Source organism: Acomys minous (assembly GCF_964271855.1).
Source record: "Acomys minous genome assembly, chromosome: 5".
Taxonomy (NCBI): domain Eukaryota; kingdom Metazoa; phylum Chordata; class Mammalia; order Rodentia; family Muridae; genus Acomys; species Acomys minous.
Window position 1 is genome coordinate 21347262 of NC_140494.1, and position 23134 is coordinate 21370395.

General features: G+C 46.0%; 1 protein-coding gene across 1 annotated transcript in view; it reads right to left on the reverse strand.

Annotated features, from left to right (window-relative positions):
* The window catches only part of PIP4K2A (phosphatidylinositol-5-phosphate 4-kinase type 2 alpha), a 164172-nt gene extending 141339 nt beyond the window's left edge, over positions 1 to 22833 (reverse strand). The window contains exon 1 of the mRNA XM_084782464.1: positions 22537 to 22833. Within this exon, the coding sequence (XP_084638590.1) occupies positions 22537 to 22680 (144 nt within the window). The 5' untranslated portion in view covers positions 22681 to 22833. The remainder of the gene's footprint in view (positions 1 to 22536) is intronic.
* Positions 22834 to 23134: the final 301 nt, after the last annotated feature.

Consider the following 23134-nt stretch of genomic DNA (forward strand, 5'->3'; position numbering starts at 1 on the left):
CTAAAGAGAAAATGATCCATCCAAAATATCCCTCCATTATGAGACTCCCTGGAGTCTTGCAGGAGGAAACAACGTGCACACTTTTTCCACGTCTTAAACACAGAAAGGGCACAGGAGATTTAGACCCATATTTTTTTTAAAGACACGGCTTTAAAGTTAATGAAAAAGTACCTAGGTCACTCACACTGGAAAGTACCCTGCTTTCCGGAACCTATTAAGAATGGTCTATTTTTGTGCCAACATTTGTATTTAGAAGTGATAATAGAATAAAGTATAATTCTTTATTAGAATCATCCAAGTTAAATATATACTATCATCTTTTACAGAGGACCTTTAATTTTGTTTTTATTTAACTTTAAACTTTATAAGACTAAGAATCACGGGGCTGGAGAGATGTTCCGGTTGGTAAGAGCTCCGACTGCCAAGACCCACGCGGTAGCCCACAGCCATCTAAAACTCCAGCTCCAAGGGATCATATTCCCTATTCTGACCTGCACAGGCACCAGGCACACACGATACACAGATGCATGCACATGCAGGCAAATCACTCATACATGTAAAATTTTAAAAGGTTTAATTAATTTAAATTAAAAATAAAAGAGAGAATCAATTAAGTTCGCGATTTTAAAAGTTAGTTTTCCAAGGTCTGTATTTTAAAGCCAACATAAGATTCTTGAACGTGGCAGTGCCAGCCACCAGGTCACGTTAAGACATCCTCACACTGCAGACACGAGACGCCCAGGAGCTTTGGTCTGTAAGCATGAACTTGCTGTTCTCACTGCTTCCCCTTCCTCTATCTGGCCATGCCAGGCTTCAGGGGCGCTGGGGTGTCAGATGACTACCATGGCAACATCCAACACAACAGGCACACAGTGACTCAAACAGCCAAGGTTGACAGGACCACAGAGAGACCTCTGAAAGCAAGCGTGCACTCTAATTATGGACCCAAAGGTACGCCATGCTCAATGTCCTGAACAGTTTCATCTGAATCATCCAGAGGTCAGATGTAAAGGTGAGTGGCCAGGCTGGATTACCAGCTAATTCCAGCCATCAATGCTCTGGCCTGAGTACAATAAACATCACATAGCCTTAGGCCACTTAGCGTAGTAGGCCAACTGTAAACAGTGCTAACTCCCTTCTGGAGTCCAGGCACCACTGGGACTTCGGGAAATCCCAACTTCAAGCTAAGGCTTTACCACCAGCAGCGGTGGCCCCACCCCCACCCCCACCTCCCCACTTCCTCTCCAACAAAATGCCAGGCTCTGGGCTTCTACAAAGGAAAGCATATCTTTAGTCTTGTTGCTTCTGTGTCCTCAACCAAACTGAAGGAACGAAGGAGGAAAGAAAGGAAGGAAGAAAGGAAAGGAAGTGAGGGAGGGAGGGAAGGAGAAAGGGAAGGGGGGGGTGAGAAGGTGCTATACATTTCAAAGAACCTGAGAGGCTGCAGAAGAGCCCAGAGCCAACTCCCCTGCAGCTTCCCTTTGCAGTCTGTCTGCAGGCCCTGATGCTCCCGTAGCGCGCGCACACACACACACACACACACACACACACACACACACACACACGTTCCAATTTTGTTGAGCTGGAGAAAATCCCTAGAAACAGGGATCTCAGAGTATATGAGTCAGCCTTCCATCACTGACAAAATATGGGAAATAATCAACTTAAATTAAGGAGGGTTTATTAGCTCACCGTTATTTGGCCTGCTACCCTGGGCCTATGGACCACTGCTACCTGGCATCTGGTAGAGAAGACCCATCCCCTCCGTGGGGGAAGAGAGAGAACTAAATAGGAGAGACTAAGAGAGGAGGACCCAGGGCCACAAAGTCGTTTTTAGGCCATGTCTCACACGGACCAAACTTCTTTTCATCAGGCACTTTCTAGATTCTTCACTCTCACCTACACAGTGCAACAGCTGGTAACACTGGGCCTTCAGAGGCCATTATAGATAGAAAACTGTAGCAAAAGATATGCCATATATAGCCAAAAGATAGTGTTCTACTGGAAGTCCTGCGGTTCAACTTTGAAATACTCAAAACAGGACACAGGGTGAAGATGTTAACTCCATTTTATTCTGATTAGAACTGGAGAAACCTGTCTGGCAACAGGTGTCCAGATGCTACAGTATCCTCACACTTCCCAAGGAGTACTTCCCTAGAAGGGTACTTACTGTGTTCTGAGGGAATCAGGCAACAAAGATTCAATGTTACCCACACAGCAGCAAGACTGTCAAGTTTCTTGGAAAATATCTCATATAAAGGTACCTAGTGAAACTTAAATCCTATTGAAACTATGGATCAGTACCATCCTCTGCTACCAAAAAACAAAAAACAATCCTACTGAAACTATGTGAATGCCACACCTAAAGTCACATAACAATGTTTTGTAAACCAGGCACGGTGGCACATGCCTTTAATCCCAGCATCGGGAAGGCAGAGGCAGGCAGATTACTGTGAGTTCAAGTTCAGGACAGCAAGGCTACACAGAGAAACCATATCTCAAAAAAAAAAAACAAAAAACAAAAAAATGTTCTGTACAACTCACTAAATAATATTCCCATAACACATACTAAAAATATTCCCCATTAGCTAGAGACTAGATCAAATATTCAGTAAGATCTTTTAAGCCTAAAGGAGAAAAACATGACAGAGGAATGCATTAGCTTCTCCTAAACTTTTTTCTTTTCTTTTCTTTTCTTTTTTCTTTTTTTTTTAATGTTACATAAGTTTACTGCACTCTTCCTGTTGGCTTGATATGGGGGATGGCGCCTCATTGGTTTATTGTAATTATTGCTGAAGAAACCTTTCTACATCATAGCATATGGACTGGCTGCAGGACCGAATTTATAACTGAGCTCTACTCCAAATCTACACTTGCAAGCTGAAGAAGACGGCGGCTGGCCAGCACAGAGAGGCCGGGACATGTAAGGGTCCAAGCACACAGTGATCTGGATATACGTGGGAATGTGAGAAGGTAGAAGAACAGGAACGGGTAGGCAGGAAACTTCCCAGGGAAAGTCAAAGGCCCTTAAGGAACGCTGTCTGCAGGTTGGAGGCGGAACTTAGTGGTACAGCACTTGTCCAGCAGGCACATGGCTATGATCCCAGCCCTGGGGATGGAGAACCTTTAAGAACCCACTCATATTTACAGTGTGTCTCTGTACTTTCTAACATTCATGTTTCACTGTCCCCACCCTTTTACTAATTCATGTTTAAACTGTGCCTTTGCACTTGTATCCCTTTAGAAAGCAAGGCCTCCAGTCTGTGGACCAACCAACCAACCAACCAACCATGTCCGTGTGTGTTTCCAGGGATGTCAGCTGACACAATAACCTGTAAATGAAAACCCTTCGGCTGTGATGGATGTGTATATTCCCCAAAGGTTTTTAATTCTTCACATACAGACACACACACCAAACACACACACACACATACACACACACACACAACCCACCATCACCATCACCAAGTCGGGGTGGGGGCCCGCTAAAAACCTATTCCAAGAAGGGAGTGCCTGGCACATGAGTAGGAGGAAAGCCATGGCCAACCGAGCAAGGTGCATGCTCTAGTCTGCCGAGCTCCCTCCTGCCCTCACTGAGGAGGCACTCTGCATTCAGCTTCTATTACTCAGAGGCACTGAACAGTGACAGAGCCAACTTATCTTCTACACATTAACCTGGACGCACAGCAGGCCCGGGCCAGAGGGAACCATATAACCCTTTTAAAACAGAATCAGATCTGCCAAGGGAACTCTCTGTGTCTTACTTTCTCCTCTTCTTTCCAGCAAAAGTGCCTGTCAGAATCTTCCGTGAAGACAGACACCTGGTGTGAGGGCTAATACCGTCAGCTTGAACGAATCTAGATTCACCGAAGAGGCCAGGCATGTCTGAGAGAAGGCTTCTAGACCGGGTTAGCTGCAAGTGGGAAGACCTACCCTAAACGTGGGTGGGGTACTGGACTGTGCACAAAGGAGAAAGTAAACTGAGCACCAGCATTCACTCTGCCTCCCGAACGCAGATGTAAATGTGAACAGCTGGCTCACGTTCCTGCAGACTCAGCTTCCCTACCTCAATGGAAGGACCCCAAAACTATGAGCTAAAAATAAAGCCCCTCTTCCTTAAATTGCTTTACTTGGGCATTTTGTCGGAGTAATAAAAATTACTACATCTGGGAATCTGAATGGAGGAATGCCCAATACTTGACCCAAAGAAAGACAGGGCAAAGCAGGACACAGCCAGCACGTTGGCATCTCTGAACACGAGAGAAAGCCAGCTCCCTGTGAGCAGATGAGTTAGGAAGAGTGTGCCTGTCTGGCTAAGGCAGCTTTCTCTCAATACGATGTGCGTGAGGCAATGCCCAAATCAGCTGCCACCTGTTCCCATAGCTGGGCCTTTAAGTGGCACCGTAGATAGCTCGGCCTTACGGTTTACTGCTACTGAACACCTGCAAAGCGAACAAGCAACCCAACCATGCTTATTACAGATGATGCTCTGTCTAACCACAAATGACACAGAACTCTGAAAGGAAAAGTGTTCAGCAGCTTCTAAGCAGGATTCAAGTCATAAATGGGCAAGCCTGAGGAAATAAGCACATAGAAACCATTTAAACAGCAGCATGTTCTTTAAAAAATGCAACCAACTAAAATTATAAAAGTAGAAGAAGTGGCCCTGGGAGGTGGCTCAGTGGCTGAGTGCACCGGCCGCTCGGTTTCCCAGACCCCACGTGGTGGCTCACCATTGTCTGTAACTCCAGTTCCAGGAAATCTGACACTCTCTTCTGACTTTTGAGGACAACAGGCATTCATGCAGTGTGCATACATTACATACATGCAGGCAAAGTACTCATGCCATATACAAAAAAAAATTTTTTTAAGTTAAAGGAGCAGATTTGTACATGAAGGCCCAGAAGCCCCCAGGGCCTTCTTGCTTCTTGTTTCCGTGTTTGCTAACTGCTATACTTATACCCCACTTTCTCTAGCTCATCCTCCACATGAGTTCCAAGCCAATTCCCAAGGAATTTCAAGATCCCACTCAAATACCACAAACTCTCCCCAGACAGTGTATAAACCCTGTGCTGCCCTGGGACATCTGTGCGCATCCCAATGTCTGAGTAGCTGGGAGTGCCCCACCTGGGATGACTCAAAGACCTGAGGAGGGCCACACCCAACGGCTACCCAGCTCCAGAGCAGCCACAGTGGGTTTGTCCTTGGATGCACACCAAGGCTTCCTCTCATTCTTAATGTATGAAAGTAGGATTCAGAATGGCTGATTATAATGTAAATGCACCCAGGTCTGGGACACGTAAGCAAGGTAATGTGTTGGTTCTAGTCCATAAACACTCCAGGGAGATTAATCTACTTAGAGAAAAGGCTCAGAAAAATTGATGGGTCTGGCTAGGGAGATGATGGCTCTGTGGGTAAGAGTGTTAGCTGTGAAAGTGAAAGCCCAAACCCAAACCCAAACCCCCAACTCTCACTCTACCTGAAATGCTGCTTCATGATCAAAGACAGACAGACAGACTGACAGACAGATGGACACACACACACACACACACACACACACACACACACACACACACACACACACACACACCCCAAAGTGTGTGCAAAGATTAGAGACTATAGTACCCCAAGAGAAAGTGAAGCTGCTTTGGGTTGGAGGTGCCCGGTCAGGCTCCTGCCCTTCAGTATCAGAGTTACTCACCAGCAACTACACATCCCCCCACTCTCCTTTAGCTACTCTGATTAATAACTGTTACACGTTACCAAATACACAAAGAATGAGGCACTTCTGCGACTCCACCTATTTCCTACCTAACAATCCCACGCCTGTCTTTCCACTCAGAATGTGGACTCCTTCCTTATAGACAAAGACTTTGTCACTCCTCTTAAGGCCTTGATCAGCATCTAATATTTAAGAAACGGATAATAAGTTAGTGTGGATTAAATAAAAAGAACTTATCTTTTAAAAATTGGTTAAGAGTATTTGTTGTGACTCATAGAACGTGGAGAGAGTTGAGCTGGTGCCTACATAGAGCCCTTACCCCGAGTGCTAACATCTTTGGTACAGGAAGGTGCTCTGCATACTACCAAAAGAGAAACATAAACATCTGCTAGAAGAAGAAAAAGAAGAAAGAAGAAGAAGAAGAAGAAGAAGAAGAAGAAGAAGAAGAAGAAGGAAGAAGAAGGAGGAGGAGGAAGAGGAGGAGGAGGAAGAGGAGGAGGAGGAGGAGGAGGAGGAGGAGGAGGAGGAAGAAGAAGAAGAAGAAGAAGAAGAAGAAGAAGAAGAAGAAGAAGAAGAAGAAGAAGAAGAAGGAAAGAAAGAAAGAAAAAGGAGAAGGAGGAAGAATGCTAGTGCAATAGTGGCACAAAGCTTATAGCAGTAACCAGCAGTATCTGATATGACTTAAGGTCCACTCCATGAGATGGAACCCATACCTGACCCTAAGATTAGATAGCCCAAGGGCCTTGGAGAAAACCAAATACTTCTAATAAAAGAAGGTAACAATAAAATGACTCCTAATGGCATTTTGCCATACTCATGGATCAGTGCCTAGCTCAGCCATCAGAGAAACATCCTCCTGCAGCAGATCAGAACATCTGTAGAGACCCAGAGCCGGACAATATGCAAAGAATGAGAGATCTTGGAACACTCGGCCCTAAATGGGATATCTCCATCAAATCCCTCTCCTTAGAGAACCCTGCAGAAGCGGAAGTGCAGAGTAAAGGAACCAGAGGGGATGGAGGGCACCAAGGAAGCAAGGCCCTCTAAATCAACAGGACCAATGCACATATGCACTCACAGAGACTGAGGCAGCATGCACAGGTCTGCACTGGTCTGCATGAGACTGGGTCCTAGAGCTGAAAGGAGACATGGACACATGCCCTCATCCTTAACCCAGAAGCTATCTCCAATTAATAACCACTTGCAGATGAAAATTTCATTTTCTCCGAGAGAGTCTGACTGTGGAGACAATCTTAAGGGTACGCCGGATGCCCAGCAGTAGATGGACAACAGAAAGAGAACTCAGCCGCATCTTTGGAAGTTCCTTTTCTCATGAGGTCATTGTCAGGGCAACCTTCTTTTTATTTATTTATTTATTTATTTGTAATCTTATGTTTTATCTTTATTGTATTTTATTTTGTTTACATACTCACATTCTCTCTCTCTCTTTCACTCCCTCCCTCCCTCCTTCCCTCCTTTCCTCCCTCCTTCCCCCTCTCCCTGCTAAAGGTCCTTTGGGCAGAGTGTTTTTATGGGATCCCTGAGTGTCAAAATAAGTGGGTCTCCGTCTATATCTCTTTCTTGTACCTTCTCTTGAGCTCTTTTCCTTCTGTTTGTTAATTTGTTGTATCTTATTATTATTTATTATTATTATTATTATTATTATTATTATTATTATTATTATTATTATTATTATTATTATTATTATCCCTTAAAAGTCAGTATGTTTTCTCATGAAAGACAGAAAGGGAGTGGATAGGGACGGGAGAGTATTTGGTCTCGGGCACACAAAAGCCAGCTACCACCTTTGAAAAGGTAATAAAAATGTCCTCAGGCCCTGATATAATCAGTAGGAATCTTGGGCTAGTTTTAAGAGCCTAAGCTCCTCACCCAACACTAGGGGTAGGCTTAGCCAACCACATATTCTTGACGGTCCCCTTTAACAACCCACCCACAAGGCAGTTAGTTGGCTTGGATTGGAAATGAGGGAAAGTGAATCAGGATGCACTGAAGTAAACTGAAATATACACAGCTTATACACATTGTCCCCCGACAATGAAGCTAAGAGGAAACACTGACGGACTTCTTATCAGACGAAGGGTCACTAACCAGTGGGGGAAGGGCTGGAGCCCAGTTAGGCAAGTGCCTGCTAGGCATTCATTCATCAAGGCCTGAGTTCCCAGCAGCCATGAAGAAGACAGCTCAAGCTGTGTCAGGGTGACTGTGTCAGGGTGACAAAGCTTACATCACCCTGACATCTCACCCTGACATGGCTAGGGCTGTCTGAGAGGACAAACCTCGATTGAGAACATGCCTGTGGGCAGTCGGTTTCCTGATTAATCACTGACATGGATCAGCACACTGTTCGTGGTGCTGTCCCCAGACAGGTGGTCATGGGGTAGATAAGAAAGCAAACTGGGTGGGTCATGAGGAACAAGGCAGCGAGCAGCACTCCTCCGTGGCCTCTGCTTCAGTTCCTGCCTCCAGCTTCCGGATCTGACTTCCCTCAGCAATGGACTATAAACTGGAAGTTTAAAAAAAAAAAAAAACCTTCCCTCTCTACGTTGCTTTCGGTCATGTTGTTTGATCACAGAAACAGAAAGCAAACCAAGACACTAACTAGGATGGCTGACCAAGCTTGTACGTAACCCCAGCCTGCGGCTAGAGGGGAACGAATGGGAGCAGGCAGCACAGAGATTAGCCAGAGAAATCTTAATTCTGCTCTCAGAAACACCCAGAGTAACAGGTTTTCAAAATGCATTCTGAAAGGCACCAAAGAATCAAGGTAGCGGGAGAGCGGGCCTGCCAAAGTCACAGTCAAAGTGGAACATGTTAGTGACTGTCCCTGACATACAGTGTAGATGGAAACTCAGGGCAGAGCCTAGCGCCAAGCCAAGAGTGCAGTTCTCAGGAAACCCCTTCTCCATGTGGCTGTGCTAAAGACGGACACTCTCCAGGTCAAGTGAATGAAGCTACCCCTCTCCCAAGAGACTGCATCCCAAATTCATATTGCCGAGAGGTCCAAGATATGGCAAGCTGCGCATTTACGTGGGTGTGTTCAAAGTCCAGAGTACCCACAGGCACCAGACAAAACAAGGCTCTTCCGTGAGTCACACGTCCACCCTAAGATTCAAGAAATCCTCCCTCAGTAACTATCAGGGAAATGGGACAAATCACAGGCAAGATGGATCAAGTGGGTGTGGCAATAAAGACCCATGGGAAGAACCAGCAGAAACAGCACATTGGGGAAAACACGCACACAGACCTGAGACAGTGGACTGGCACCACGTCTAACACGCTTACGGAATTTAACTTACGGCACACTTTTGAGGACTGGACATTTTAGAGCTATATCTAGAGGCCTCCAGAGATTCCAACTACATGGAGTCAGTCATGACACACTGCAGTGTGACCCCCGCCACGCAATAACGTTCACACGTTTAAAAACAACTTCGATCTTCAAGCAATCCCCTCGGTGGACCTTTCGCTTCCGCCGGCATTTGAGGAAGCTGCTTCTCTGAAATTTCTCTGTTCTGTGCCCAAGGCAAAGTTCCTGCCTGCTCTGTGAGCGTTGCAGCCCTGTGGTTCCGCACGCCTCTTATCACCACCTTCCAGCATGTTCCCCCACTCTCAGGATGCTGCACAACCATCTCAGCAGAATGTTTTAATATTGTGCCCAATCATGGCCCAACCTCCACACCGCGATGAGGTCTGAATGTGGAGAGGGTCCCGGGACACCGGCTAAATGCCAATAGACTACTGTACCACTCACTCAACAGTATTTTTCAAGTGCCAACTATCTATAAAAGCACTTTGTCAGTGTTGGGGGTACAGCTAAGTAGACAAGATTTCCATTGCTCTGCAAATTATCATTTTGTTTGAGAGGGAATAAAACACATGTAAGCAACTGTTTCAGACACTGTCACAGAGGGAAAAAAAAAACGAAAGAGTGTGTGATGTTGGAAGGACTCCCCTGTGAGAGGTTAGAGAGGCCGTCTGCATGGGAACCACTCCAGAGTCTGAAGGAAGAACACTGTAATGGGACCAAGAAGAAATAAACATAGAAGTTCTATGGTTGGTTAAGGAAAACAGCAGTGTGGCTATTCCCACGTGACTGTGGAGCAGGAGAAGTGGAAAGAAGGAACCAATAAGGAGAAGGAGGGGATTGGGGCCAGGCCAGCGAGGCCTTGGGAGCTGATACGGCTTGATAGGCTCGTGTGTTTGAAAACTGGTGGTAGCTGCTGTTTGGAGAGGTTGTGGAGCCTTTAGGTCCTAACTGTAGCAAGTGGGTCACAGGTGGGGAGGGGAGGGGGTGGGACAGGGGAGGGGGGTTGAGTAAAGACTTGGTCCTGAGAGTTACCCAGCCAAGCTCCACTTCTGGTCTTGTGTCTCGGTCTCAGACTCATTTTCTCTCTCTCTCTCTCTCTCTCTCTCTCTCTCTCTCTCTCTCTCTCTCTCTCTCTCTGTCTCTGTCTCTCTCTCTCTCTGTCTCTCTCTGTCTCTCTCTGTGTCTCTGTCTCTGTCTCTCTCTCTCTCTCTCTCTCTCTCTCTCTGCAAACACAGCCATAGCTACTCTCTACAGTATTTTCCTTGTGTCTTCTCTGGCAAACCCTGAACTAAAATACATCCTCTCCCTAAATTGCTCTTTGTCTGACATTTCACTTGGTCACAACAATGAGGAAAGTAAACAATAGAAGAGCCATGGGGGGCTAGGGGAAGAGTCCAAGGTGTAATGGGTTCCAGGTGGAGTGGGAAGAGGCCTCTGAAAGGCTTGACTGAGGAAGCGACAAGCTATCACGCACGTGACCCAACTTCATTCGGCCACTGTTACAGGGGATCCGGATTCAAGCAGGGTGTGGGAGAACACAGGGAGGCTGTTCAGTACAGCGCATAATAACAAGCAAAGTATGCAGACTGTAGCCTGAGAAGAGGGTGAGTAAGGAGCAGTGAAGAAAAGGAGACTGGAGCCTAACGCCTGGACATTTGGCTTGGATACTTGTGTAGACAGTAAGTAAACACCTTGGTCTGTTTACCAAGGTGACGAGACTGGAGTGGAGGAGAAAGGTCTGGGATGCCTGTCAGGGGTTCACAGGAAGGAAGGAACAAGTCAGCAACTGGGCAGAACGCTCAATACAGAGCGCATGCTGCCACGCCACTCTCTCTCTCCGTTTCTACTGTCCAGACTGCCAGGCACGGGCACGGGGCAGGGCTTCTTGCAGCAATTAACTGGGGCCAGATAAAGTACCACAGGCAGACCCAGAGGCTAACGTGGGTAACAGAGGTTACCCAGTAAAGTCACTCACAGGTGTGACCAGTGGCTCCAGGGGATTGTAGCTCTCACCAGGTAGGACAAAAGCAGCTTATGGAACGGGATGGAGTGAGTTCAGAGTGCGCTACAGCCACAGGGGACATGAGGCAACAGTGACTGCGTGGGCTATTACCTCTTATGGAAATATCTAGACTAGCAAGCATCACCCTCTGGCTGAAGGGAATATGCCTCAGCCACAATGTCCAGTCAGTAGCTACTAGCTGTGCATGGCTACAGAGAAACCGATTTTAAGGTATTAACTGAAATCAGGACAGCACTGTGTGGCTGATACCTACCAAAGTAGGCAGTCCCCGGCATATACGCAGACTACACTGGGCAGTCAAAAGACCAACACTGACAGTTTCTGGATGCGCAGTGCTACCTAATAAAAGATATCCACTATAGGAGAACAAAGAGACTCAGTGTAAGTCTGTGGAGAAGGAAAAAAATCATTTCAAACTGTACAAAAATGTACTATGGAGGATGAGTGCCGCTGCAGAGATTCACACAAATTACCAAGTGACTTTGTCAGTTGTTTGAAAATTTCTAACATCAATTGCTCAGCTCTTCAATTTGGAGCCCAAACTGTTTTTCCAGCCATCCCCTAACAATTCCCACAACTTACCCCTTGGCTTTCAATCTTCTTGGCAGAGAACCCTTTCTTTGCCTGTACATTTTATATCCAGTGCCTCAAGGAAACAAAGAAAAGAAAGCAGCAATACACTCTGGGTGAGGAAAGTATATGGCAGGACTTTTTCCACAGGCAATCTAGCATTCCCCATCAGCCTCTGGGGTACACCAAGGAGCTCAGAGGATTTGTAAGCAGAGTGCCCTAGCTGGTGCTTTTCCAAACTGTTCACAAAGTGCCTACTAGTTAAAATGCCCATTGTGCTCCAAGGGGCTCACAACCCAACAGTTTCTTGGGTAATGGCTAGTGTCACTGTTCCATGAACCCCAGTGTGGCAATGCCACAGACCACAGCCAGAGCCAACTATTCACTCCACTACTGCTGTCTTTGCCAACCACTGACTCCTTGGCCTCACAGACCCTTTTCCATCTTCTGTAACTAGGAGTGTCTACTTAAATCTTCAAGATCCACTTCGGTGTCACCTCTCCCGAAGTGTGTGTCAAGCACCCCCACCCCTCCAAAGAGAAGAAGTCACATCCAGCCATCAGCTGCTTAATTTCCTATCATGTCCTCCTTCGTCTCTCTGCTATAGCCTTCTGTGCAAGTGTGAGCCTCTGGGCCGCTCTCTGCACCAGGCGGTCCCTCAGGCCACGGCGCTCTTGCCCCCTTCACGACTTTGCTCAGTGTGGGCTTCTTAACAAAACATGCCCTGTCCATACTGCTCAGCAACCTCTCTCCCAGCCATCTCCTATCCTACAGCTATTTTCCCTGAGGTTATGAGCAATTTGAAGGTTGGGACCATAACAAGTTCAATTTGCAGGTGAAGCACCTTATGGTGGTCTTTTATGTCTTAAAGGAAAAAAAGATGAGATATCAATTTAATAGCTCATATAATTTATGATTAATGAATGTGAATTCGATTTTGACACCTCTAACCACCTAGTCACTGGTGGAGGCAATTAAAGATACAAAGATGAATATGGTAACAAACTAGATAAAGCAAAGCTAGGGCAAACAGAAAATTCTAAAATAACAATTCATAACTCACAGATACATAATGCCAAACATAATGACAATCTGATACTATGAGCCAGGAAAAAGTAACAATAAATTTGACTTATGCTCTAATGACTTACTATGCCTTAGCATTTATAGTGTTTTAAAAATAATAATGGGAGCTACCACTTAATTAGAACTTAGTATGTACCAACAACTATAAGGCATTTTAAAAGCACAGTCCAAAGCACTGACAATGGCATATATCTATCCAATCTCCAATGGTATGAGATATACTTATATGCCTATTTTAGTTTGTACTTTCAGACTGTATTCAATAAATCAGATGATAGTCAAGACTTTATTTCAACAATATACGTTCTGTCCTAGATTATGGGACACTTCATCTCAATGTCTACTTGATGAAATCTACAACCACTTTTGAGAAAGATCTCTGGGCATGCTTGTATGGGATTATCTTGACTGGGTTCAGGCAGGAAGACACATCCACTGTGAGTGGTACCATTCCCTAGGTTGGGATCCTAGCCTGTAGAAAAAGGAGGAGATGAACTAGGTTCAAGCATTCATCCCACTTTGCTTCTTGGATACAATGTGACCAACAACTACTTCAAGCTCTTGCTTGACTTCCCTGCAATAGTGGTCTGCAACCTGGAGTGGCAAGCAGCTGCAAGAAATACTATTCAAGTTGCTTTTGTCAGGGTATGTTACCACAGCAACAGGAAACGTAACTGACACAGTCTTGCCTAAACATAGGCTAGTGTATGTGTTCTGAGCACACTTAAAATAGCCTACTTAGGCTATGCTACAATGTCTAAGAAGTGTACAATATTAAATGCACTCAGGATATTTCCAATTATTCTACATTTATCGGGGCAGTTGAAGAACACCTAGCCTAACTGAGTCCCCATCACAGTTCTACAATAAGCACTTAGTATCACAAGAGGCTCCCAGACACAACCCATCTTCAAATTACTTCCATTTGAAGAACAATTAAGACTTAGAATTGAAATATTTAACACAGGGCTGGCAAGATAGCTCAGAGAGTGAAAAGTGCTTCATGAGTAACCCTGACAAACGGATATTGATCCCTGCAGCCCGTGTAAAGGGGGAAGGAGAAGACTCACTCCACATCACCCTCTGACCTCCACACATGCCACATCAACAAAGTAATAAATTCGTAAATCTACTTTAAAGCTCCCTCTGAAACTGTGAGTGGAAACAAACCTTTAAAAATTAAAGCAAGAAGCAGGCTGAATGGCAGATGCCTGTAAATCCCAGCACTCGGGAGTCAGAGGCAGGTAGATCTTTGTGAGTCTGAGGCCTGCCTGGTCTACAAAGAGAGTCTAGGACTGCCAAGATAACAGAGAGAAACCCTGTCTTGAAAACCAAAAACAGAAACAAACAAACAAAAACAAAAAATGAAAGAAAGCCTGACAGACAAACGTATTGTTAGCTAAGTGTGAGGGTTAATTCTGACCAGCCTAGAAATAAGTGAGTCTATGAGGTTGTTTCCAGAGAGAGTTAAGCCAAAAGGGCTCTGGCATATTCAACAATTTAACCTTTAGTGATTCAATTTGTAAAAGACTTTTGGGGGGATGGTAATCTGTGGAAGGTAGGGCCTAGTTTTTTAAAAGTGGGTTGCTTGGGCCGGGCCTTTGAAAAGAGGAGTTTGGCCCTTGCCACTTCCTGTTCTACTCTGCTTCCAGAAGACCATGAAGAACCAGTATCTCTCTGCCTGGTGCTCTCAGTACCGCCTCCCCTCAGGCACGCAGCAACAGGAGCCAGAATGACCCTTCCTTCCTTGTCCACTGTTTCTCTGTTTAGGTTGTTTGTTGCTTATTGCAAGTGACAAAAAGTCCAACCAACGCAGTAAGTTTTCAAACTCTCAACAACATTTTCCATGAATAAAGTGTACATTTATTCTCTGCGTACATCCTTTCTACATAGCAATGATTTTCTTTCTGTCATGGGAAAAGGATGTTTTCAGACAGTTTTGCCCAGCATCAGTAGCTCATGATTTGTCCACCCAAGAACAGCTTCTAACACTTGAGAGCTGGGTAGGAAAGACCTAGAAGAAACCATAACTGACTTCTGGGTCTAGGTTGGGGTACAGATCATGTACCCTAACCCACCCCACATGTACCCAGCATTCTGCCCACGGCCACCTGCATCATTTCCCCACCTTTATCCGCCTCATCTTATCCTTGTAAGTGTTCTTCACTATGCTCCTTGTATCCCCCATGGTCTATGGACAGAATTCAGGGGAAGATGAACTCCACAGGACTCATTTAAGAGCATTATTTTGAGAATGGAATAGGGATTTTTATTGCACTAGCATAGGTCTCCATGGAAAGGAATATGGTAATAGAAATACATACTGAGTGAGAACTTACCTAAAGGGTTAGCAATAGTCTAGGAAAAAGGGAAATAAGGCTGACTAGGATGAATCAAGGGAAAAACAGTTTAGAAAGAAATCAAACAGCCAGGGGCGGTGGTGAAATGCCTATAATCCCAGCACTTGGGAGGCAGAGGCAGGCAGATCTCTGCAAGTTCAAGGCCAATGTGGTCTACAATCAGAGTCTATGACTGCCAAGATAACACAGAGAAACCTTGTCTCAAAAAACTTAACATCAGTAACAGAAAAAAAAAAACTAAAAAAGCAAAGAAGAAAGAAAAAGAAAGCATACTACTAAATTGGCTGGCATTTCTCACCTCCCATTCCTAATCTTCCAAAAAGAAAACCAATTTCACTCATGCATACCTTTGACTGTTAACCTTACTATCTCTCTCCCTCCCTCGGCCCTGGGAGCATCCTCACTCAGTTTGTTTGTTTCCTCTTTCTTCTTCCTCTGTCCTCTCAAAGGCAAAGCCCCACCATTCTACCTTCCCCTTTTGAGACCTAATCTACCCTTTGGTGGTTCATCGTCACTGCCTACAAGACAAGGCTGCGATTCACTTTGGGGTGCGTCTGCAAGGATGTTTCCAGGAAGAGTTAACTGAGCAGGGATCTACCCTGAATGTAGACAGCACTTGGGGTTCCAGACTGTCAAAATGGAGAAAGTGTGCTGCTGATCACCAACATCCATTTCTCCCTCCATCTTGATTGTGAGCTGATTGATGTGACTGTCTCCTTCCTGTTCCTGCCACCATGCAGTCCCTACTGTGCTGTACTGTTGCCTTAAACTGTGAGCCAAAGCACGCAATCCCTTAATTTGCATTTGTCCCATATTTTATCACAACAATGAGAATAGTAAATAATCCATTCCTTGATGCCTATGTTAGTTACTTCTCTATTGCTATGAAAACACCGTAACCAAAGGAACTTAGAAAAACAAGTATTTAATCAGGGGCTTCCTTGTAGTGTCGGAAGGTATGATCATGAACATCCTGACAGAGCGTGGCAGCAGGAAGGCATGGTGAATGCTACAGCAATAGCCGAGATCTTCCACCTAATCCACTGCTTTCTGGGGAGACGAAGCATGCCCATCTAGTCACCCCAGACTGAGAACCCATGCCAGACCAAAGTATGGATACCACCAAAGTCCAACTTCGTGAACTAATCAACTTCACTGGGGTCGCATGCAGGAAGAGGAGTGACAGGTTACTTAGAGGAGCTAAGGTGACCAAGAGACAACTGCAGCATCAGAGCCCACACCCACATGGGTGACAGCTAACAAATCAAGAAACCTAGAACACACTGCACAGCCTGCAGTTCAACAGGTTAGAGGGTGTCCTCTCCAGATGCCTCAGTTGGTCTAAACCTCTTCCCGGTAACTCAGGTTGTTCCAGGCAGAGATGGTCTTGGCAGCTTAGATTTTTTTTTTTTTTTCTGGGAGGAACTGTCAGCTTTTACTGTTTCCTCTAGCCCAGAGGCTGGTGAATCTGGTCAGTTTTAGGGACTTCCTACAGCCATTTTGAGTTGTGAATCTTCCTGCTGAAAGGGCTTCTCTGCAGGATGGAATGCTTCAATCAAGGAGGGAACTGTGACACAACACCCACAAGCAGGAAGCAGAGAGGAAACTGAGATGCCGGGTCTGATGTGGGCTTTTGAACTCAAAGCCCATCCCCAGTGACAGACACCTCCTCCAAAAAGGCATGCCTCCTAATCCTTCCCAAACAGTTCCGTGAACTATGAACCACGGAACCCTATGGGGGCCATTCTTAGTGAAACCATTACAACAACAATTAGCAACTGTGCGTGGAGGAGTCTCAGCTCCTGCTGTAGAGTTCTAATCCCACAGGTGATACCAGACTCTCCACAGTCAGTAGCAAGCCAATATTCATAAACTTTAAACTCTTTCCACTTTACTATTCCCTCTCCTAGCTTTTCTATCTCTATTACAGGGACACCATGTTAAGGAAGTGCTTCTCAATCTGTGGGTCGAGACCCTTTCACAGGCGCCACATCGCAGATATTTGCATCACAACTCATAACAGTAACAAAATTACAGTCATGAGGTAGCAACAAAATAATTCTCCAATGGGGGTTGGGGGGGGGCGGTGGCCACAAGATGAGGAACTAACTGTATTGAAAGGTCGCAGAGGTAGGATGGTTGAGAGCCACTGTGCACAGAGCTGGGGGACAAATTGCAAATATTTGGTTAAAGCTGTCATTCCTTCTGCCACCTTGCTCCCCAATGTGCCACCCAGAAACTCAAACCATTATCACCTGAAGTCATACTAGAGGAGGACACCCTCAGACTTCATCCTTACCGAACCTGCTGCATCCGTGTCTGAAAAGTCCCCAAGCAATCCTTGCGATTTATATGCACAATAAATGTGGGAAAACTATTGATCTGGTGCTTATTAATGGTACCAACTGAACTGCATCCAAATTTGGTCGTTTTTAAGAATCATTGACTGAATCCTTATTATGTCCGTTTAACCCACACAACAGCTCCTTGAGGCAGTCGCCATTATCTGCGTGTTAGGACTGCATACACTAAGGCTCAAGTGGGTAAACCTGCTGCTCAGAGACCCATACGCTATGAAGCATAGGATGTGAACATAACCAGCCTGACCATAAACCACCCTGCCAAACTGCACCCACTCCTGTCAATGTCCATTTATGTATTTCAAGTGCACGCTGGCAGAATGAACTACTCAGGATGACCGAATGCTCTATCAACGTAGGTTTTGTTGGTTCATTACAATTCTTGTTGGGGTCTTTCTAAAGGCATAGCAGATCATCCCGCCTTGGGACAGCATTCTGTCTGATTATTGGAGAAGGAAATAATCATCATCATCATCAGATCTTTGACAGAAACACTACACTGCTGCCTGAATAGTAAACGCCATGTGTGGCTGGTTCTTTCTTCTGAAAAGAAAAAAAAAAAAGTGTAGCCAGGCAGAATGGAGTACACCTGTGGTCTCAGCACTCAGGGAGGCAGAGGCAGGTGGATCTCTGTGAGTTCAAGGCCAGCCTGGTCTACAAAGAGAGTCTAGGACAGTCAAGGCTACACAGAGAAACCCTGCCTCGAAACTCAAAACAAACAAACAAACAAAAACAAAGACAAAGAAACAAACAAAAATTAGTGTGTGACTAGCTCTGGAATGCGTGGCTAATTGGGTTCCACTCAGTGAGGCTCATCTAATATCTAGCCTCTTTATATTTTAACTGCCTCATTATGTTAGTTTTTTTTTAATTTTCAGTCTTTATCATTCCATAGCAATCCACCATCGTTCTTAAATCTAGCCACCTCCCCTTCTTCTGTCTATATCCTAATATAAACCCATGGAACCCAGCTACAGCACAGTCTTACCTATCTTCAGCCCCCACCTTGCTGAGGGTAGCATGCCCGTTACAGATGTTCCACATGGAAAACTACATGTTCACTAATCCAGACACGACAAAGCATGTTGTTGTAAAGCTAGCCTGAGCACAGGCATCAAGATCAACAGCAGCTCTATTCCTAAGGTAGAAGTCGGCCTCACACTGCCCACCCCACTCTTGGGAACTCTCTCTAGGGGGGGAGTCTTAACCTGACACACTTTAGAACTACTTAGTCTAAGGGGAAACTACAATTGATTGGATCCAGACAAGCCAAGATCTTTGCTGGTATTTGGGGGCCTGAACTGGAGACAGAACATCCTTTTGGAGAGCCGAAATGACAGGATGAATTAGGCAGTCATCGGTTCCCAGTCCTGTGGAGTTTCTTAGCCAGCCATGAACAAGGAAAGGTAAATGAAACCAGATTAGATTGGAATATCAGACTGTACTAAAGTACCTGGTTCTTACCACGCTCTGGCTCCCGCTCTTCCTGCTACTGTGACTATCTCTGAGATTCTCGTAATACGTAAGAGTTTTCCTGTAACCTACTTGTGTTCCTATGGCTTTAAGCCACAATGCTTTAACATCAATACAGTGCTATTTCTAAAAACAGTATTTGTTTTGCATACATTTATATAGATAGCACTGCCTTCCTTCATATATCTAAACAGAGTTTGAAATACTAATTTCCAAATAGCTCACATTTCACAGTGTATAAAAATCTTTCACAATATCTATTTAAAACAAGTTTTGGCTCATAGCATTCAACATACTCCCCACAGTATTAAAATACCACTTTAAGAAGCTAACTGCCTGATCATTTTTAGTTTAATTTCTAACGTAACAAGATAAAACTGCCATCTTAAGTCATCTTTTCCTTTATGTATTCAATTATATTCTCTGCTTTAAATGCTTAAAATAAAAATTGGCACAGATCCACTCACTGATGGAGATTTTAAGTTAGAAAGCAGTAACATATCAAATTAAGCACACAATGGCAAGCTTATTCTCCACAGTGAGCATTGGCCAAATCAAGATTTTCATTACCACTACAATGGACTTGAAAGTTTTCACCTTAATTGCAAGTTTCTACATTTCAATCAAATAGACTTTGACTTAATAGATGGCAGTGAAGCTCAGCTCTAATCAATCTGGCAAGCTCCCTTCAGTGTCCTAAAATCACCACAGATTTCCTCCTCCTCCAGTCTATTCTTTGAAAAGTCCAAGACTGCTGCTGCATATTCTGCGAGTCCTGATATGATGTTATTCAACCATTAAACAGTGAACAGTTAATTAAAACAAAAACAAAAACAAAAACAAAAATTTGCAACTCCTATAGTCCAACAACCCCATTTCCCAGTACAAACACTCACCCCCGAAGCTGGTTACTATGTCAAGGTGAACAGTCACAGTTAAAGAACTCAAACACAGACTCAGTGGGTGTTTTGCTAAGGCACAAGGAGGAGGCCCAATTCTACTATAACATGCTCCTGAGATTAAAGCGTATGGTATCCCTTCAGCGCTCCAAATTTATGCTTGTTTTAAATAAAAAGTCCACCAATAAAAAGTCTGGTGGAATTTTAAAAGCAAAAATTTGCTATACCCATGGTAAAATTGTCCCTGTTAACCCAGCTAACATTAGCTTTGCAGGAGAAAGCCTCTGCCTTGAATTATCTGCCTCTCTGCTGTGCTTTCTCAAATGTCCCCATTCATATGCATGTCCCTTATTGAGAATGTGGGTTTACTAACACTATACTATAAACTTTGGTGCACAAAAAAATGACAAAACATCTTTATGGCACCAATAATGATTTCCTAAAATAAAACAAACCAGAAATACATGTCTTCCAAGAGTGTGTATGGGGGGGAGTTAATTATTACTTTTTAAATACATTGTTAGAAAATGAAGAAACATAACTTTCTTATGTGAACCCACATTCCTCAAAATAAAGACACATGGATCCTGACAGGAGGCATTTTAGCAACCCTCCCCACTGTGGCAGGCTCTGTGTGTGCTGGTAGGTGTTGAATTAATTAACATGCTTACATGAAACACTATTCTGGCAGTCTATATACTTAGAATTAATTAGTAACTGTTCTGGAAGGCAACAGAAAGTAACACTAACCGGTCGTGGTCCTGACACCATTCATTCGTTACTTTCCAGGTACAACACCTGGGAAACAAATGTAGCAACTCAAAAATAAACACAAGTAGCAACCCAAGTGTTACAGTGCAGCAGGCCCAATGACAACTTTTTCTACAGTGGACTGAAATTCAGACTAATTCTCAAACAGCCACCCTCCTCCGCGGCCCCCCCCCCCGCCCCCAGCAGCATATTATTGGCACTACTTTACTATATTAAACCTGGACACATACATACAGAACTCCTGACGGAGAACTCCAAAAGGAGATAAAAAGGGGGCCATAAACATGGGCCCACAGACGACACCCTACTTATATTTATAGTGCCCTGTTGCAGCAATTAAGGAGTGTAAATAGCAACATAAACAAAAAGAACTTTACAAAATCACACATAAATAAATTATAGGCGTATTACAGTGGAAAGCTGTCACTTCCCTTTCTGTAATAAAATTTGAGGTGGGGTGCTTGGTACATTGTTGTGTGCTTTGAACAGCTGACATTCCTAATAGCTAAAAATGTCAGTAAATTCAAAGTGAACTTCGGTAGATTAAGTGGTAAACTAATACAAAGTAACCATTTCTCAACTTGTTAAACCATGCCAGGCAAATACAGTCATCTTGTTTTACTTTTCCCCAACTCCGCTTAGGGGGAAAAAGTACAAACAAACAAATAAGCAAACAAAAAGATACAGAGCCATTTTAAACAACTCCGTGGCTTTCTGTCACTTCCACTACACTGAAAAGGACACCGGGGCATCCGCTGAAATCAAAAGCAGGGCAGCAGGCTCACGCTCTGCCTCCGAAGCTGGCTGACTGCAGTGGGTAAGGTCACGGTCAAAATTCACAAGCTCATTGAAACTTTCATGGCTCAGCCAACAGGGCCTATCATGTTTCCTGATCCCATCTAAGTAGATTAAAGCTGCAGGAGTTTTCTCGCTGTCAGATAGATCAGCGGGAGGCTATTTCAGCCCCTCACACCGCAGTCCGCAGAGTCCGCAGCCGCGCGCCTTCTTCCATCCCTGGCTGTGCGGTAGGCTAATTCACCAACGTGCTCCCCGCCACCCTTTTAACAACCTCCCAAATGGATGTAATTAACTCTAGACCACCTCGAACCCGCGCCCGCCGGGACCCCCTCCGGCTGTCACCACGCTAGCCGCCCTTCCGCAGTCGGCGACTTCTGCCTAAGCTCCCCAAGGAGGGGGGGAGGGGGAGAAAGACTCCCTGCCAGGAGGTCTGGAGAGGGCAAAGCAGCTGGGCGGTGCGGGAACGGATGAAGAGAAGACCTTCGGCATCAGGGCCATATTTACGCTGCTTTTTTCCTTTGCCAATAAGAAAAAGAAAAAAAGAAAGAAAGAAAATTCTCCTTGAGTCCAATAATGCTGCCTTTAAAGGAAAAAAGAGAGCTAAAGCTCTCAAGCTGCCGCCCAAAAATGTTCTGGTTCACTCTAGTCCTTCCGCGGGACGCTGCGGACGCTCCCTGACAGGCGCAGGTACACCTGTCCAAGGGCCCAGGGCACACGGGCCCATCCGTCCCAGAGAAAAGGAGTGACCGCTCGGACTGGGCCCAGATCAGTCCCTCGCCGGGGCTGACAGCTGAGGTGGAGTCGGTCCCCGCACAAACTTCCCACTTCCCAGGCAGCGGGCACCGACCGGCGGGAGGACAGTTGCGGGGCAGCACAGGCGCGGGGAGGCTTAGAAGCACAGAGAATGCTTCTCATCCCGCACCCTCCCTGGGTTCCAAAAGGGGCGCAAGCGGCGCCAGAGGAACCCAGGGGGGCGAACGCACGACGTGGGGCTAGAGGCACCCCGAGAGGCGAGCAACCGGAGGGCCCGGGACCCGCCAAGCCGGCCGGCCAGAGGTCCCCGCCCTGCCACCGCTGCAGCAGGAGGAGCAGAGCCGGGAGGCTGAACCCAAGGAGCAAGAGGAGCGCGCCGCAGAGAAGCCTTACCGAGTGGTTGACCCCCCACATAAGCACGCTGAGCAGCGGGTCGCTAGCCCGGAACAGCTTCACTTTCTGAGCCACGAAGTGCTTCTTCTTGGTCTTGGTCTTGCTCGCTAGGACGGAGGACGCCAGGTTGCTGGGGGTCGCCATGGCTTCAGTCTAGGTCCCCTCCACCGCTGTGCAGCCGAGGCCGGGGACCCGCCCTCCCTACACGCCGGCCGGGGCTGGCAGCCGCATCCCCCGGGGCAGCCGCCGCTGCGCGCCTGCTCCAGCCCCGCTCCGCCCGCGCTCGGTCCTGGACGCTCGCTCCGCCCGCTCCGCGCGCTCGGCCGCCTAGGCTGCAGCTGCGCTCGCCTCGCGCCCCCGCCCGGCTCCCGCCCGCCGCGGCTCCGCGCAGTGCCCGCGGCTGGTCCAGGCGGCCGGCGGCTTCCGCGTTGAGCGCTGGCGTCATGACGCAGAGGCGGGCGGGGCAGTGGCGCCGACAGGCGGGGCGGGTGCGGATGCGGATGCCGGACCGTTAGGTTGTTCTCTGCGATCTGCCAAGGGCCCCAGGCGAGTTCCCCTGCCACCCTGAAACCTCCTCCTCCGGAGGCCGCGACCAACC